At 51.7% G+C, this 16,825-nt stretch overlaps 6 protein-coding genes across 6 annotated transcripts; 3 read left to right on the top strand and 3 right to left on the bottom strand.

The window, feature by feature from the left end:
- Nucleotides 1–495: 495 nt before the first annotated feature.
- Nucleotides 496–2,742, bottom strand: PV08_07565 (uncharacterized protein; the record flags this gene model as incomplete). Its single annotated transcript, XM_016381894.1, has 1 exon — nt 496–2,742. The coding sequence occupies one exon, from the start codon at nt 2,740–2,742 to the stop codon at nt 496–498; it is 2,247 nt and encodes a 748-aa protein (XP_016234996.1).
- A 1,917-nt stretch (nt 2,743–4,659) lies between these two features.
- PV08_07564 (uncharacterized protein) lies at nt 4,660–6,091 on the bottom strand (the record flags this gene model as incomplete). Its single annotated transcript, XM_016381893.1, has 3 exons — nt 4,660–5,420; nt 5,469–5,718; nt 5,780–6,091. The coding sequence occupies 3 exons, from the start codon at nt 6,089–6,091 to the stop codon at nt 4,660–4,662; spliced, it is 1,323 nt and encodes a 440-aa protein (XP_016234995.1).
- A 962-nt stretch (nt 6,092–7,053) lies between these two features.
- PV08_07563 (uncharacterized protein) lies at nt 7,054–10,398 on the top strand (the record flags this gene model as incomplete). Its single annotated transcript, XM_016381892.1, has 3 exons — nt 7,054–7,443; nt 7,493–10,219; nt 10,267–10,398. 3 exons carry the CDS (start codon nt 7,054–7,056, stop codon nt 10,396–10,398), a joined length of 3,249 nt encoding a protein of 1,082 aa, XP_016234994.1.
- Nucleotides 10,399–11,263: 865 nt separating this feature from the next.
- On the bottom strand, nt 11,264–12,940 carry PV08_07562 (ribosome biogenesis GTP-binding protein YsxC; the record flags this gene model as incomplete). The annotated part of the gene is made up of 1 exon (XM_016381891.1): nt 11,264–12,940. One exon carries the CDS (start codon nt 12,938–12,940, stop codon nt 11,264–11,266), a length of 1,677 nt encoding a protein of 558 aa, XP_016234993.1.
- A 307-nt stretch (nt 12,941–13,247) lies between these two features.
- Nucleotides 13,248–13,875, top strand: PV08_07561 (uncharacterized protein; the record flags this gene model as incomplete). The annotated part of the gene is made up of 2 exons (XM_016381890.1): nt 13,248–13,316; nt 13,369–13,875. The coding sequence occupies 2 exons, from the start codon at nt 13,248–13,250 to the stop codon at nt 13,873–13,875; spliced, it is 576 nt and encodes a 191-aa protein (XP_016234992.1).
- Nucleotides 13,876–15,088: 1,213 nt separating this feature from the next.
- On the top strand, nt 15,089–16,522 carry PV08_07560 (uncharacterized protein; the record flags this gene model as incomplete). Its single annotated transcript, XM_016381889.1, has 1 exon — nt 15,089–16,522. The coding sequence occupies one exon, from the start codon at nt 15,089–15,091 to the stop codon at nt 16,520–16,522; it is 1,434 nt and encodes a 477-aa protein (XP_016234991.1).
- Between the last annotated feature and the right edge of the window lie 303 nt (nt 16,523–16,825).

Below are 16,825 nucleotides of genomic sequence, written 5' to 3'. Positions count from 1 at the left end.
TGCGTCATGGATCCTTGTGGCCCCCTGTTTGAGAGGCTGTCAACGCCCAAAGAATCTGTGCCTGACACCTGTGCCCCCATCAGACTGCTGGACACTCCCAAAACAGGTCCACTACCAAGATACTTCTTCAGTCGCTAGATCCGACATGCTTTTAGATTGACGGGAAACCAGGAAATTCGGTGTGCATTTCATTACGCGACTACGGAGATCCAAGAGAAACTCGATCTGCATCGACGATTCCGCCGTCCCCGACAACGCCCAGGCCAGTTCACAGCACCAGGGCCAGCCTTGTACTCATGTCACCGCACATCGTGAACTCGTCGGGTGACTTTGTCCCAGCATAATACTCGTACAGTATACAAAGAAAATCCTCCACTTCGTGATCATCATCAAAACAGAGAGAATGTACAAGTCCAATTGTGATGTCAACATATCAAAAATTCTTTCCTCCATAAACCAGAGCTTCTAGGATGGGGAATAATGTAACTCCTCTTCCTAATGCGCCGTCGCTAGGGTTGACGACCTAGCTTCCCAGCCGTGATAAGGCCAGTCGATGAATTCTTGTGAGGGTATATCGTCTCGCGATGGAATAGACGACAGTTTCTTGAGGGCGGCTTTGTGATTGTGCTCTCGCCGAAAACTTGCTGTATCTTGCGAGTCATTGGTCGATGTGGAGAAGAAAGAGGCACGATTGGGATGCTTCGCGCCGTTCACAACGGGGGCGAAATTCGGCGAGGGGAGGAAGGACATCTCGCTATCATGTCCCAAGGATGTTTCCGTTTGAAAGCTCGCCATGGAAAATCTGATGCTAGGGTCAGCCGACCTGCCTGTTTGAAAAGTGGTACAAGACGCCTGGTCAGAGTTCCCATCAGAGTGGTTGAGGGCTTCTTGGCCAGATGCATTGATTCGGGATATTTCATGGCTGATCAAGCCGGCTGGTACCTGTTGGTGTCGAGATATCTTCTCGAGATCTCGGAGTAGCCGAAGTCGCGGATCCGTGCTTCTTTTGGCGTGTTGTGAGATAGTCGACCGTAGTCTGATCGCGGCAAGTAGGGACTCTTCCTGTTTGGTTACGCTGACCATCCTTCGACTTTCTATGCTTGCATTGTCAGACAGACATGACCCTTGGAAAGATGTTCGTCGCGAGTCGGTAGGAGTGGCTGGGAAGGAAGTAAGCAAATCTTGTTCCTCCACCGGGCGCTGAAAAGAACCAGTATTGGAATATGACTGTCGTATGTTGAGCGGTCGGCTGGAAGCTTTGGTCGAAGTTCTCGCATTGCGTTTTGAGGCATTGCGAGCAAGCCGCCTTAAGCTGGGCGTGGCTTGTATAGATGCGTTCTGGTTTGTCTCAATTGCTTTTGCAGTTTCAACGACGATGTCCGATTCCATCAACGATTCGAGTGCTATACTGTCACGTAGTTGTGGCAAACGCCCATGTCCAAGTTCCACGCGACCTTCTTCGTCATCCGACGAAGAGAGATCGAGTATACTGGTAGTGTGTAGATCGCTTGATGCCAAAGTTTTCGATATTGACTTTGTTCCAGATACATGTTGACTGTGGCGAGAGCGGGATAGTTCCTGACATAGTGTTGATTTTGAGGATTTCGCATTAAGGGTCGAAGTCCGTGGGGGAATGGCGGAGTCGGGAAGCATATAGCGAGAAGAGGAAGAAGTTGAAGGGTCAGACTCCAAGATTGCACGACCATCGGACGCATTTGAGATGAAGGTGGACGTTTTCGCGGGATCCTTCGAAACAAGACCAATCCTGCCGTCCTCGAATGCGCTCTCCATACCATCCACGAAACTTGGCTGGAATTCTGGTTCGTGAACACTTTCATCCTCACTGCTATCACCTTCCAACCCATCGAACCAATGCTTTGCGCCGACTTTGGGTCTCCTGATATTTATTTTGACCTGGGATATTTCCACAGCTGCATCGGAGTGGGTTAAGTATGGCTTTGGACGTTTCGCATTGATCATGGAAAAGTTTGGCGTGTGGCGAGGGCCAAGCTCGTGGGGATAGTAGCTTCCCCTGTGCGAAACAGAGCCTTTCGATGATTGTGTCGATATCGGTTCTCTTGGATGGCCTGCTGATGCGACCGATCTTTGGCTGCTCAGAAGTGATCGAGGAGGAGAAACAGGCGACTCTGATTTCAGCTTGGTGAACTTTTTACTTCCACTCTTGTCTTGATGTTTCGTCGATCGGAATAAGCGCAATTGTCGCGACGGTTCTTTCTCCGGTGTGTTTGACTTCATTACAATCGGCGATCCTTTACGTAGAGCACCGTCTCTTCTCGACGACTCAGAGGTCTGTTGTGATATAGCAAGCGGCATTTTCTGTGCCTCATAATGAGAGTTCAAGGTGGAAGAAGAGGGATGCGGTTTGGGTCGTTTCGAGTGTACGGAAGCTGCTTTTCCGGAGCTGATACAGAAATCTTCATGCAACAATACGGAGGATGCCTTCAACTTCAGTTCGGGAGTGCCATCAGGCTTCTCAGTAGCCGCGGTCGAGGAGCCGAATTCAGTAGCGGCATCCGAAAATGACAAAGTTGGTACCTTGACCGTGTTAGAAGAACTGACACTTTCGTTCCGAGCGGTATTCAAGGCGGCTTCCGAGATACCAAGTATGTTTTGAGCCTTATATTCTCGTTTACCGGTCTTTTTCTTCCAAACTTGATCAGTTGCGGTGGACTTTGTCCTCTTTAGCGATGCTGGGAGGTGAAATCTTGAGCCAGACCCCATGTCCGTCTTCTCCAGTCGTGGACAGGCCGAGTGCTTCGTTTGAGCAGTGCCAGCCGACAGGTCGGCCGGTCAACGGTTCGGGAAAAGCGGCGAGACTCAAAGGAACATATTGTGTCGCTATAAAGCTACCATTCACCTCGTGGACGATTTCGTCGCGGGCAGAACTTGCGAGGATAGAAGGTAGACGGAAGGTCACACAAGTTGGTGTATCAGCCCGAGCGAGTGCAGGCCGGGCGAGTGCGATAAGATGGTTTGAGGCTTCCCGGCAGACAGTTCGAGGAAGGGAGCAGTCGTGATGTCGTCGGAAACCTCGACAGCAGCAGCATGTAGAGGCTGTTGTAGAGATTGCCAGTCCCTCTGGGTCAGATGGAGAGCCAGCCGATCGCCCCGTCTGTACAACAGTCATCCGTTGATGAACATGAAGCCTTCCATGACAGGACTGGAGCAGGAGGCAGCGGTGGGACCACGGGATCTTTTGGGTCCCTGAGGCGCAAATGACGAACGCAGACAACGAGAGGGTTAGTTGGGATTGCTCAACAGCTGCTGATCGCAATGGCGGTCAGCATAGGAGCGAAGGCTGGTGCCGCCTCTGTTAGCACCGACTAGAGTCGCATGGTGGAAGTTGCAAATAACCTTAGCAGAAATGGCATGACCTGCTGGCTGCTGCTGCTACGTCGGAACGTGTAGCAGCGTTGACGTGGTTCAAGGTTGTTCCCGCTGCCCTTGCAATCCTCGTGCAAATGCACGTCCGTTTATCGTGCTTGACACCCTTCTCGAAGATTAGGCGTCGAGATGCATGCATTGGGCCGGCGCCGGCACTGAGCTACTGGGGTGTGCCTGAGCCTTCAGTGGCCAGGAAATGGCTCCAAGGAAGATAGAGCTCCATCATGTTGCAAGCTTGCATCAGCGCCATGGGTCCAGCTACCCGGACGGAAATTCCAACTCTAACTCCCACTGCAAGCCCTCCTGGGCATACTGTAGCAGACCAACAACACTCCACCCCTGGCTGCGAAAAGAGGCATCTTTTAGCGCACACAATGGATGCCATAGCACAGCAGAGTTCAAGTTCAACACAGTTCGACGTGGTGATCTTCAGGGGGTCTCAAAGGGTCTCAAGCAGCGATCATGGCCGCGTACCAGGAACATGCCTTAGGTGCCAACGGCGCCATTGCCCACGGAGTACTCCAGAAACTCTTGCTTTGTGAGACTGAGCAGATACTCCGTATTATTACGCACGATTGACGCCCCCTAATTAGCCGTCTTAGACACGTCACAGGACCAACGCAGACGTAGAGAGAGAGTGTGTGTCAATAGTCCCGAGAGCTGATATACCGAGAAAAGGAAACTGAGATTCTTCCACAAGGAGCACCACATCACACCGAGAGAGGGAGATTACCAGTTCTTCTACCGAGGACAAGTCAAAGAACAGACGCTCGTGCGCATTCCGGGTGGCTTACAGTGTGCACCGTGATGTTCCTGATATGATGTCAATCCCCGGGATGTTGTATCTTGACCACCACCTGAACAATCGACCTTCTCGGGTCACGTTCACTGAAGTCCATCTCGGATCAAGCCTAACTCCTCTTTGGCGTAGTTACCTTGATCGATGAGAACGCGCGGTATCAGCTATCGGTCTCCAAACGCAAACCTCCGACAATTGCTGTTCCGCACTACGAAGGCCTCCTCAGTCGGCCTGCCAGACTGAGACCGATCGTTATCGTCAAGCCACGAGGATCGTGCCATGGTCTTTTTGAGAAGGACGGGTGCAGGCCCTGGTCAGTCCACCCCCTACCTCGGTGCAATAGTCGGCAAATACGTGCTCTCCCCTGGCAATACCTGTCTCACTCCATACGTCCCAAGCATAACATGAGCCGTTATTGGCCATAATATCCCGGGTACCATGCTTGAGAGACGATTTCAGTCATCCGTGGCCGTCGAAGTTGTATCAGTGTCGCTACTATAGTCGATACCTCCGCTCGACTGGAGGGGTTGTTCGACACTTTCGCTCTCGACAGATGATGAGCGGTCAATATTGATGAGGATTCGTGAGATGCTGATCTTCCGGCGAAGTGAGTGAGTTGTTCCAAGAGATTCTGAGTTCGAGCAGGCATTTAGGACTCCATGGCCATCTGTTGTTTCTTGTTGCAAGCCTCTGTCATGATCCATTTCGGGTGATAAACCCGTCTTATCTGTATCTTTTTTCGAGACACTTTGCTCTAAGGAATCTGTTACTTCGATATGCTTCTGTGGCAAAGGCCCTTGTCGAGCCCCTCGTTCCTGGCGTCGAGGCGTATCATGCAATTTCATTCTCTTGACTGGGTGAGTCACTTCGATATTGCGTTTGCGCCTAGGTCTGGACTCTTGCAAGGTAGAGACAAAAGCCGTGGTGTGTTGTGAGGACGTCTTCTGCATAGCTTGCAAATGCTTGCTTATTGCGATGTCTTGTGGGTCAATGGAGGCAGACGGCTCGTGGGCGCCGAAAGGGTGAACGCTCACAGCAATGTGTTGATGACCAATTTGCAATTCACTGACTAGATCCCCGGGACTCTTCCACAACATGTCACAGAGTTTTCCGCCGGCCTTGCCTGAGAATTCTGCTTGGTCGACGAAACCTGGAGGGTGATAGGCGTGAGGACAACTGTCGTTGTAAGTAAGACTCATTCCTAATCGTCGATGTGCTACTATAGTCAATGAGTGTTCCCTCAGACGATATGTCTTCCGCTTACCTGGGAGACGTGGGAGGAATTTTAGGATGCGCAGCAGACTGCGGATGAACGCTTTGAAACTGTGCTGAAAGTCCTCTAGTACCACTGCAGGACTCATTGACGACATATGAACACTGCGTATGCGATCTTGGGTATACTCAAAGGCGAAAGAGTACGTTTCAAGAACATTGTGAGAGTCATTAGCATCGGTCACGAACACCTGAAAAGCGTCAAGATATCTGTGTTGCAGGGCCTCGAAGATACCGTCCTCCTGAAACAGATGTAAGTATACTGTGCCTCTGGGAGGGTTCATCCCCTGAAATAATACATACCAACAACTCAAGCAGCTGGTCGGCTCTTTTATGAGCTCCCCGGACGAGGATTCTGATTTCCTGCCCACCACTAGTGGCGTTGCTGTCAAGAGCCTTGAAAGCCGAATACGAGTTGCGGGCATCAGCAGCGACCACTGTGTTAATCTGCTCGATGTAGCGAGCTCGAAAGCAGGGTGATGTCCATGGAATGAGTTCACGGGTATGTGCAATGCATGCCAGGGAGGTATTGATGAAGATCTGGACAAGAGCAAGGCTGTGCTCTTGGGTAAGAGTTGGTCCAAGCTGCGATAATAACAGATGTTGTTCAGTCATTCTCGTTAGCAGAACGAGGTCAATGGTACAGATTGAGGAATCTGTAGAATATTTTCCACGAATATTTGGTGGGCAAGAGCAAAAACGACGGCAGCTGCAAATGTCTGTGAAGATATCTCAAACACCGTACTAGCATGACTCTGATTGCCGTGCACCACTCCATATGATAATAGATGCAGACTGCAGCCATCGACGACGTGTTTTGAAAAGGTCAAGTTACTAGTATAGTATTATTGTAACTGTACATGAGGAACCCTCACGAAGACCTTGATATGCCTTCATCATATTGCCTAGTCACCAAGTGTCTTAGTAGACGCAGATCCCTTAGATACGGATTCTGTAGCGATACCGAGTAGCGCCACAGTCGAGGTGTCTAAGTCGAGCTGTTTGCAATACCCCGCGATTCGTGACTACTCTGTGCCTATGCGGCCACAGGTATACGATCAGACAACATCTTACGGCGAAGAGGCAAATGACATTCCCAGTGCTTTGAAATGAACACGAAGGAGGTGGACGCCTGTGCTGGCGGTGGCGCCTTGAGCCCGCCAAGGCTCTAACTAATTCAGTTTACATACGTCCCTCGGGGCGAGACCGCCCTGCGGACATATCACGGTTCTTCCGTTCGTCTTCAATCTCCTTCGTTGGTACCTTTCGCCATTTACACAGGATTTTCGTGAATAACTGCTTGATGAATTGATGACACTCCTTCTCGAAACAATCTCGGCCCCATTTTGCAAGTCGCCAACCACCGACCCAGCGCCTCGGCTAACAGCTACGAACTGGTGTCGATATCCGCCTTGGGTGAACAGCCGGTTCTGGCCTCTTGCTGAGATCCTTCCTACATCATTGAGTGCAACATCTGAGTATTGCAATCGCCCTTTCAGACTACGATTGCACGACGCGTCTCGACACCCTCGACACCCTTCTTCGGCCCAAATGCCCTTGTTGATCTCACCACAACTATGATGCATGTTTCGGATGAGGAGGAAGTGATGGACCCTGGGGTTCAAGAGGCCCGACGCGCAAGGCACCAGAGTATGTTGCATGATCAGAGGCCTCATAGCAGAGGAGCTGCGGGGTTTACCAAAGACGTCGAGAGCAATGCATTGCTTGGACAGTTCTCTTATGCACCGGCCACGCAAACGACTGTTGTCACCACGACCACAACCACGACCACCAAATTTCCACCCATCTTGATGCGTCCTCCTCGCCGAATGCAGGATCTTGATCTGAAGCAATATCCACTAGCAGCAAGCCCCACGCCTGCTAGCCTCAAGAAGATACATTTTGAGATAGGGGGAAGACATACAATATTCTGCGAGGCACATGACACATCGCTTGCATTAGAACAGGTATGGGATATACAACAGCCTTTAACCCGGAAACTAATCAGTAGAACAGTTGGAGGAAGAGCAAAGAACGCTCGGGGGCGCTAACGGCAGGATTCAGACAATTAGGACATTTCAGCCTTGGTCAGACGCACCCGACGAAGAAGAATGCCTGACCTCTTTTCAGAGACGGACAGAGAAGCGACCGGCTTCACCGGAGTCCATCAGTGGCGACGAAGAACATCCAACACTACAGGGCGCAACGTTTGTGTCAAGCCACCGTGGTGCTTCCGTACAACCCAGTAACAAACGCGAACCACTCAGCATGCGGCTATTGTCAAGATCTCACGATCTACGCACGTTGAACCCAGTAACTCCAGAAAGCATGCCAAAACCATCCCGGCACAGACGACTCAGCCGTGACCGAACCAGCGTGACGCGAACAACTACCTCTACGCTGCTTCCTTCGCCGAGCGTGGACCAACAACATGCATTTCAGAGCATTCAATCTTTTACCCCGAGAGCAAGTCAACATGCTTCCATACCCTTGGATGACAGCGCGGGTATAGATCTCGAACAGACAATGCTTGGGCGAGACATGAGACGAGGTTCTTCGCAAGACACCGCGGTCCCAACACCTCCAATTGATGAAGATGGTCAAATCCCCGGCCCCCAATCAGCCGGTCGCATAGCATTGTCTTCGGTGCCTGCGCGACTCCACGTTGCAGAAAGTCCATCTGGGCAAGATGGCTCTCTACCTAGTCCGTCCTTGTCTCCAGTGACGGCCGCTGCCACGCTACAGCATTCAGGTTACTTTGCAGACCTTGACTCAAACTCCGAGGTAGCGTCTCAGCATGGTATCATGGCAGGCAAGGCCCCCAGGGAGTCATCGGTGACACCTTTTCCGCCTTCCAATTCCACGGCAGAACATATGCGACAATATGGACAAAGCCCGAAAAACCGCTTCCGAGGCAGTTCCATTTCGGATATACCGGCCATGCTCGACTATTTTGAAGCCATACCCGATGAGCTGAAGAGCTATGTCATGCACCAGCTTCTGCGAAGGTGTCCCAAACCCACTCTTCAAGTTGTTGCAGATGCGGTAAACCCCGCGTTGAAGTGTGATTTCCTCACCATACTACCACCTGAACTAGGGCTCAATATTCTAAAATATCTTGATCTGAAAAGCCTTTGCAGAGCAGCACAAGTATCGAAAAAATGGCGACAACTAGTCAACAGTGACGAGAGGGCATGGAAAGAACTTTTCGATGCCGATGGCTATACCCTACCTGAAGGCGAACTACAAAGGGCCATCACAGAGGGCTGGGGTTGGCAGGACCCTATTGGGCCTGCAGGTTATGAACAAAATCTCGGCTACGCAACCAGTTCAAAGTCCGGAATCGAGGCTATTGCATCCGCTCCATCCTCGCCCCAAGGGCAAAACAGATTCGACGGTGTGCTTCGACGTTCGAAACGGAAAGCCACGACAATGCTGTCCAACCGCAGTAAACAGATCAAACACAAGGAATCATCACGTGAAGCCTCAATTGACGTCAGCCTCGACTGGATGAGCCAGGCCTCAAATGCCGATGGCCCATATCATGCTGCAAGTGCTGCTCTTGTGGCTGTTCCACAACCAGACATTGGTCTGCCGAGTCTGCGGGGTCTTCATCTTTACAAGTCGCTTTACCGGAGGCACCACCTAATTCGAAAGAACTGGATGTTCGAGGAAACAAAGCCGCAGCATATCGCCTTTCGTGCGCACGACACCCATGTTGTTACTTGTCTGCAATTCGACACGGACAAGATACTGACAGGAAGTGATGACCAGAATATTAATGTCTATGAAACGAGAACGGGCGTCTTGAAGGCCATCTTGACTGGGCATGAGGGCGGGGTGTGGGCGTTACAGTATGAGGGAAATACACTCGTTTCTGGCTCAACCGACCGCTCGGTAAGAGTATGGAACATCGCCGAAGCACGGCAGACTCAGGTTTTCAGAGGCCATACATCGACTGTAAGGTGCTTGCAGATCGTTATGCCCGTCAAGGTTGGAGAAAATGCCGAAGGCAAGCCGATCATGATGCCAAAGCAGCCACTTATCATTACTGGTTCAAGGGACTCCACACTGCGTGTTTGGAAGTTGCCTAGACCAGACGACCCTGTTTTCATTCAGCCCGAGAACGAGACAGATGCTGATGACTGCCCTTATTTCGTACGAACGCTGACTGGACACCAGCATTCGGTCAGAGCAATAGCCGCTCATGCCGATACTTTGGTGAGCGGTAGCTACGATTGTACCGTGCGCGTATGGAAGATCTCCACTGGTGAGACCGTTCATCGGCTTCAGGGTCACACTCAGAAGGTGTACAGTGTGGTCTTGGACCATGCCCGAAATCGCTGCATTAGCGGGTCCATGGACAATATGGTTCGCATCTGGGACCTGCACACAGGGTCTCTTAAATACACCTTAGAAGGCCACACCTCTCTGGTTGGGCTCCTCGACTTAAGCTGTGATAAACTCGTTTCAGCGGCCGCCGACTCGACCTTGAGGATATGGGACCCGGAAAATGGGCAGTGTAAAGCAACACTGAGCGCCCACACCGGAGCAATCACTTGCTTCAAACACGACGGGCAGAAAGTAATTAGTGGTTCGGATCGCACATTGAAGCTCTGGAACATCAAAACTGGGGATTGCATAAAGGACCTACTCTCGGATCTCAGTGGTGTCTGGCAAGTCAAGTTCAACGAACGGCGTTGTGTGGCAGCAGTGCAGCGTGATGGATTTACCTATATTGAGGTAAGCTTGTTCGTCGAATTCTCTTCTAAGCTAACGATCTTCGACAGGTTCTAGATTATGGAGCAGCTCGCGACGGTATTCCTCCGCATAACCTCGGCCGACGTATTGTTGTCGACCAGGCGGGTTTCGAGACACGAATTGACGACGACTACCTGGACGATGAGGCTGCAGATGTGTGAACCTAGATGTCCTCCGGGACCAAGGGAGCATCTCCGACCCACGACTGAAGGAACTACTATCATGCAGCTCTGGTGCTGAGTCCTTAGGCCGAGGCGGCGCCAAGTGGATGTCTATTTTCCTCGAACAACGATGATTTTTTTTCATTCTTGCAGAACGACCGAAATGCGTTTGGCTTACGACCTCTGACGATATCGAATTGGCTTCCTGTGGCTTAACGATCTACCAAATCGTGATGTACAGCTGCCGACATGCACATACACGTACCTATGACGAATGAACGCATTCTGACGCGAGCCAGTGTTTTCTTCTTGATACCTGACTCGCTTCATAATTGAAGGTGAGCAGACTTATGAGCGAGCATACGCAGGCCTGCTAGTGGAGGAAATTTTTAGTCTGATGATGTGGTTGGGCTCTCTGCACATTCTGAGTGGCATAGACTGCCAACGAGATCAAATCGGCCTGGGAACTATTTGTTACACAGTGCTTGTATTTTGCTTAGCCTCCTAAAACGGCACCAAATGTATATAGTCTGTGTTTTCTCTCTATCGCTAGCCAGATACCAGCTTTTGCTTCGACGTGAGAGTGATTCGTTGGAGAACGAATCTGAGATACAGTTGCATCTCGTTACTCTACTGTTCATACTTTCATAGCATCTTGTGTGCTTCTGAATAGCATGGAAGCTAGATGCTTCTCCTTCGTATCTATCCATCTGAGACACATGGTATACAGTAAGTGGTGAAAAGTGGTGAATCCGTCCACTCTCGGCTCGAATGGGCGAGCTCGGAGTGGATGGACAGTATAGTACAAGGATCACTTCTTCAGGAAGGACTTTGTTTGTTTTCAGGAAGAGGAAAAGAAGATGCTCTAATTCGACGGCCGTCGCTTTTTAGCAGGCGACTTCTTCTTGGGGGGTTCGGCGAACATCTCCTCGAACGCATCCATGCCGCGAAGTACCCCTTTACCGCTCAGCGCTGGCCGGGAAGACTGTGTCCTCGATGGTGGCTGGACAGGCATATCATTTCTGGTGTTGCCCTTCTTCCTTTGCTTGCCTCGCGTCCTACTCGTGGACGTTGAGGGCTCGGACGATGCCATCATCGCTTCGAATGCATCCGCGCCCCTGAGGATGGATTTTTTCTCGTTGCTGGTCGTCGTGGGGTGTGACCGCGTAGGTTGAGCTGCTGTAGAGCTTGGAGAGGGTCTGGTCGGCGCAGCCCTCTCTGGGAGCCGCAACGAAATACGGTGTGCTGGCTGTCGAAGAGGAATCTGCCGTTGTACCCTGGATTGTTCTCTGGTCCGGTAACTCTGCATAAGACGCTCCCACGCAGGCAATGCGTCGGTGTCTGTAGATGGTTTCGTGGACGTGGGTGGCGTTGGGGACGGTGCTGCTTGTGCGCCCATGATCTCGCGCATGAATTCTTCGATGGAGAGGTCGGGCAAATCGGAGGAGGATGACTTGGCTGTAGCTGTCGTCTCTTCTACCACGGGCTTCTCCTCTTCCTTGATAGAGTCGGTCGTCTTCTGAGGTAGATCGACTCCGGAAACAAAGTCCATTTTCAAGCTGGGCTGTTCGTCCTGAGCAATGTTCTTGAGGACACCATGACTTCGCGCCTTCTCCGTCGCATAGCTATCCAACCCCACGGCCCTAAGTACTGCCCATTGCAGATTCTGCACGCCAAATGGTATGTCTTTCGTCTTCGGTGGTGGCTTGCCTTTGAGGACACTCGCATGTAGATTACCCATACAGATGATCTCGCCCAAGGCTAGCTTTTGTTCCTCCGTGGTGTCGAACTGCGCCTGGGTGCGGAGAGTCGTCAGTGCCTGTCGCACTTGGCTTTGGTAGCCTTTCATCTCGAGAAGGCGGTCACATTTAGTGGCGACGATCTGGTAGGGTATGGCGAGGCCGCGAAGAATCTCGACGAGGTGTCGGTCCCCTTCTTGCATGCCATGCACGGCATCAAGCAAGATGAACGCCCTGCGAATGTGCTTTCTCTCAATCAGATAAGTCATTATAGATGAGCCCCACAGAGCCTTGGAGCCAAACCCGTAACCTGGCATATCAACCAGGGACAGTCGCGAAGAAACATCACCGTCCCATCCTGAAATCGCACCACCGCTGGGCGTTTTCGCTGCGAACGCCCATGCTGCCATGGCTTTCGTCGCTCCAGGAACTGCACTGACTCGGTTAAGATCTTCGCCGGCGAGAGCATTGATAGTAGACGATTTGCCAACGTTGGAACGACCCAGGAAGATAACTTCAGGAATCTGCAATGCCCCCGGTTTCGCGCCGTCTTGCCGCCAGGTATCGCCGGCCCATTGGCGGAACGGTCTGTTGATTCTGAAGAAGTATTCTGCAGCCGCCAACTCTTGGAGCGTAGGCGGCTTTGTCTCCCAATACCACGACTCAACAGTCCGGTCGTGGCGGTCGCTCTTCAGATGCGAGGAGCTGTGGAGGCTGCGACGGCCATCTTGAAGATGGATTAGACGCTGTCGGAGGCGAGATCTGAAGACCTGCCGGCAGGCTAAACATGCGATTTCGGGCATCAGCAAGTCGTGAGAAAGACTGGACGGAGGGTTGTGTAATCGACATCCTAAAAAAGATTTCGAGATTTCGAAATTGGTTGGCACCGCTCGAGCGCAGGCGGATGCGAGCCAGGCTCTGTCTGCCAGGCCAATGCCGTCGAGAGCCTCGTGCAGCCTTGTGCAGCCTTACCAGCGAACTTCATGAGAGTCCACCATCTGTCCTCTGGTGGGGATATTTCACTGCTGCTTCGGGCCTCAGCTTCGACCAAGAGCGCAGCCAGATAGCGTCCTATCCTCAACGACATCCCACGCTTCACCGTCCAGTGCGATGATCAACGCAGTACTGGTATTCAACAATAACGGTCAACCTCGGTTGACCAAATTCTACTCTCAGCTGGTACGTATGGACATGATGCGCCTTGTTCATCGTTGCTGATCAACCCTCGCAGGACACAGCAACTCAGCAGTCCTTACTCAATCAGATATTCACACTTGTATCTGCTCGTCCAGCATCGGCGTGCAATTTCTTGCCACTTCCTCCGTTGTTGGCTCCTTCTGGCAGCAACGCCTCTCCCGATGCTCCCACACAAATTACTTACAGACACTATGCGACGCTCTATTTCATTTTAATCTCTACCTCGACCGAGTCTCCCCTGGCTCTTCTCGACTTCATTCAGGTCTTTGTCGAAGCTCTTGATAGATTGTTCGAAAACGTTTGCGAGCTGGATCTGATCTTTGGTTTTGAAACACTTCATGCCGTATTGAGCGAAATGGTGGTTGGTGGCGTGGTAGTAGAAACGAGCCTCGAGAAGATTGTCGATGGTGTCAAGACCAACGAGGGCACAAAAGGGAAGCGACGGGCTGTCAATTCACGAGACTCAGGAAGTTCCCTAGGCAGAGGAAGTGGCTTTGCCGGCCTGGGTTGGCCAACGACAGGCCATGGAAGCTGGAGGTGAAGCGCGGAAAACATGAGGACCATGCGACAGCTGTTCTCATCAGTGCGTTATCCGGTGTGCTTCCATACACCAGTGAAGCAGCATGTCATGATCTGTGCCAGAACAAGTCGACCCTGTTCGCTCTCCGACGCGCAAGGACGAGCGTTTTGCGTGGTCCCTACAAACACAACCACAGCCGCTACCGCCGAAGGCTGTCACTATCAAGGTATTCAGGGCACTCTTGTTGCCACCACGATGTCAACATATCACCACGAAATGCAAAGAGCCAAAAGGGGATTCGAACTTGACAATATCAGAGTCGTCTCGGAATTCAGCAAGCAGTTCCACTTACGCTCTGAGTCAAACCTAGTGAAACAAGACACGCCAATGGCTCGGTGATGCAAGAAAGGTGTGAGTAATGTTCGATGTCAACTTTTGTCCTGGTGGAAGCGCCATCTGGATCAATCAACGGACAGTGACCGGGCCTAGATCCCAACTATCACGTTCGCTTTCACTCCAAGAACAAGTCCCCAGGTGTGACACCCATTTCGGCACGAGTCGAAAGATGCCACGGCCCGTGCAGGTAGTGATTGATGGTCTCCGTGGCCCTGAGATGAGGTTTGCCTTCCCAGGGGAAGCGTGATATATCTCTCGTCATGTCTTCTTATTGGATCAAAATTGCAAGGGAAAATCTAGGAACAGACTAATTCGTATTGCGTGGAAGTTCACCTCATCGGATTGGACAAGCAACGAAACAGGGCTCCTCGATGTACAGCGGACCGGGCATCGTCACTGTCATGCGTTACTCGAAAAGAAGGGGTTGGCAGAAGCAGCGAAGCCTCGATGTATTTTGGGCGCTTAAAGATAAGCCCTGAATGGGTGTTACGGGCTCCAGCTTGGCCTTATCTAGTTAAGCTGACCAACTAAAGGATTACGGGGCCGTAGGCAATGCATACTCGAGGCTCCACCGTCTACTGAATCCCCGCTCGCATACTTGATTCGTTCCCCAATGTGCTTCATGCAGTCACTCTGCTCGTTCTTCACCTTGTAGCCTCTGCCAATCAATCCCATCAGCGCTTCCGCCACGGTCCTCCAGCAATCATGGCGAGATACATCTACCGCCCGGATCGCTCCCTGTGGGCGACAAGCTGCTTCATATCCTTTTCGGCCAGGGGGTCACCAGTTTCAGGAGCGGAAAATTGGAGAATGCTCACGAGCTGATCTTGCTACAAAGATGAGGTGTCTGGCCTTGAATTCAGTTGCCCTCATTGTCTTTACTGCTTTGCTCACAGTTCCAACGACAGCCAGGCCAGGGAGCGTGTGGAGTGTTCATATTGACAACGAGCCGGCCCCGCCGCCAGACGAAGGACCTCCCATCTCAGCAGGAGCTCTCAGGGACAAGTCCAAGCTCAAATTCGAGATCGCTGGTATTTTGGGGGCTTACGTCTGTTGGCTTTTGATCAGTTTTGTTCTCTACATCTTTGTTGGAAAAAGACTTCGACGGAAATACCAGACTTCTAACCGTACGTTGAGTATGGAGATCATCAAACCAGCACCACTGGCCAACAATCCCACCATGAACGTTGAAGCACCCTTGAGGAGTCCTGGAAAGATGGCCAGCCTCAAGTCATGGGCCAACGGGGGACGCACCCATTCTCGCAAAGAATCAAATGTGACGGTCTCGACGATCGACGAGAGAATCCTCGAAGCAGACAAAGCCAAGAATATGGATGAAATGACCAAGTTGTACGCTGCTGTCATGTTGCACGATGAGGAGAAGTCGCAAAAAACGCAGAGCAGTGCTCAGGCGACTCCCAGGAGTCCCTATTTCCCCCAACACGAGGCTCTCCCTCCCACACCTCGCTCCGCTTACAACAACCCTTCATCACCTCGTTCGCCAAACTACCAGCAGGCGAGTGGCGCAGGCCCCCTGTCTCCTCGGTTTCCTCCTGAATTCCAACATCTTTACAAGCTTCAGACGGACGAAAATTCTCCTCCTGCATTGGTCCATCCGCTGGCTCCAACCCCGGACGAAGACCCTTCGGCGCGGGCAGCGTCGCAGAACAGCCGCAAATCGAAACTGATTCCTTTATCACTCATCTCCGGTCGAAGAGAGTCCGACGCTCAGAACAAAAGACGACCTAGCCGAATCTCCGTCCGTGGTCAGCCCATTTCAGAGCCCCTCGGCTCGGCTACCCTTACCGAGTCATCTGTATATTCCGAAAAGAGTAGCCTGTCGCCTCGACTATACAACCCCGGGCCACCACCGCCGACTCCAGGACAGAAATCTGCCGTAGCGTTGACCGCCGAGGTCGGGATCGAAAAGAAAGGCCCGCCCGCTCCACTATCTCTCCGAAGTACGACAGCCTCAAACAGCTCGAGCACTTTGCCTTTTCGACAAATGTACGATGGCTCGTTGAAGAGCGCTCCACCAACAAAGACGACCTTCGTGGACCGCCGCGAGAGCATCCTCGGAGTGCATCCGAAGACCGGAGTGCCTCAGACACCATACAGCCCATACATGCCAATGACCCCAATGACTCCCGTCACTCCCCGGATGCTGGTAACCAAGAAAGATAGAAAGAGGATGAAGAAGGAAGGGTTGAAGGTCCTCAGCGAGGATGACATGGTCATGAGCGACGAAGACATGTGGGGCGAGATGAAGTGATGCCTCAGATGAATTTGTCATTGTCTCTGTGTTTCTTATGTTCTTTTCTGACTTTCTCACTTTCTCACCAGGCCATTGTTTGTGGCTCCATCACCCCACGGCCTGCAATGTACAGTACCCCCATCAGGGCGCGCATAGAGATTACCGGAATCGAAAGTCATATCTGAAGAAATGATTACCTGTGAATATTTGATAAGGTCCTTCTTTCTCGCAACGCGGCGCCATTTATATCTGAGACTGTCCCGCAAAAGCGAGGGCATGATTGGTGGGATGGTGTGTGTCTGGACACGAATTCTCCGTAGA

Source organism: Exophiala spinifera (assembly GCF_000836115.1).
Source record: "Exophiala spinifera strain CBS 89968 unplaced genomic scaffold supercont1.5, whole genome shotgun sequence".
In the NCBI taxonomy this organism is placed as follows: Eukaryota; Fungi; Ascomycota; class Eurotiomycetes; order Chaetothyriales; family Herpotrichiellaceae; genus Exophiala; species Exophiala spinifera.
This window is presented reverse-complemented; position numbering and strand designations above follow the sequence as displayed.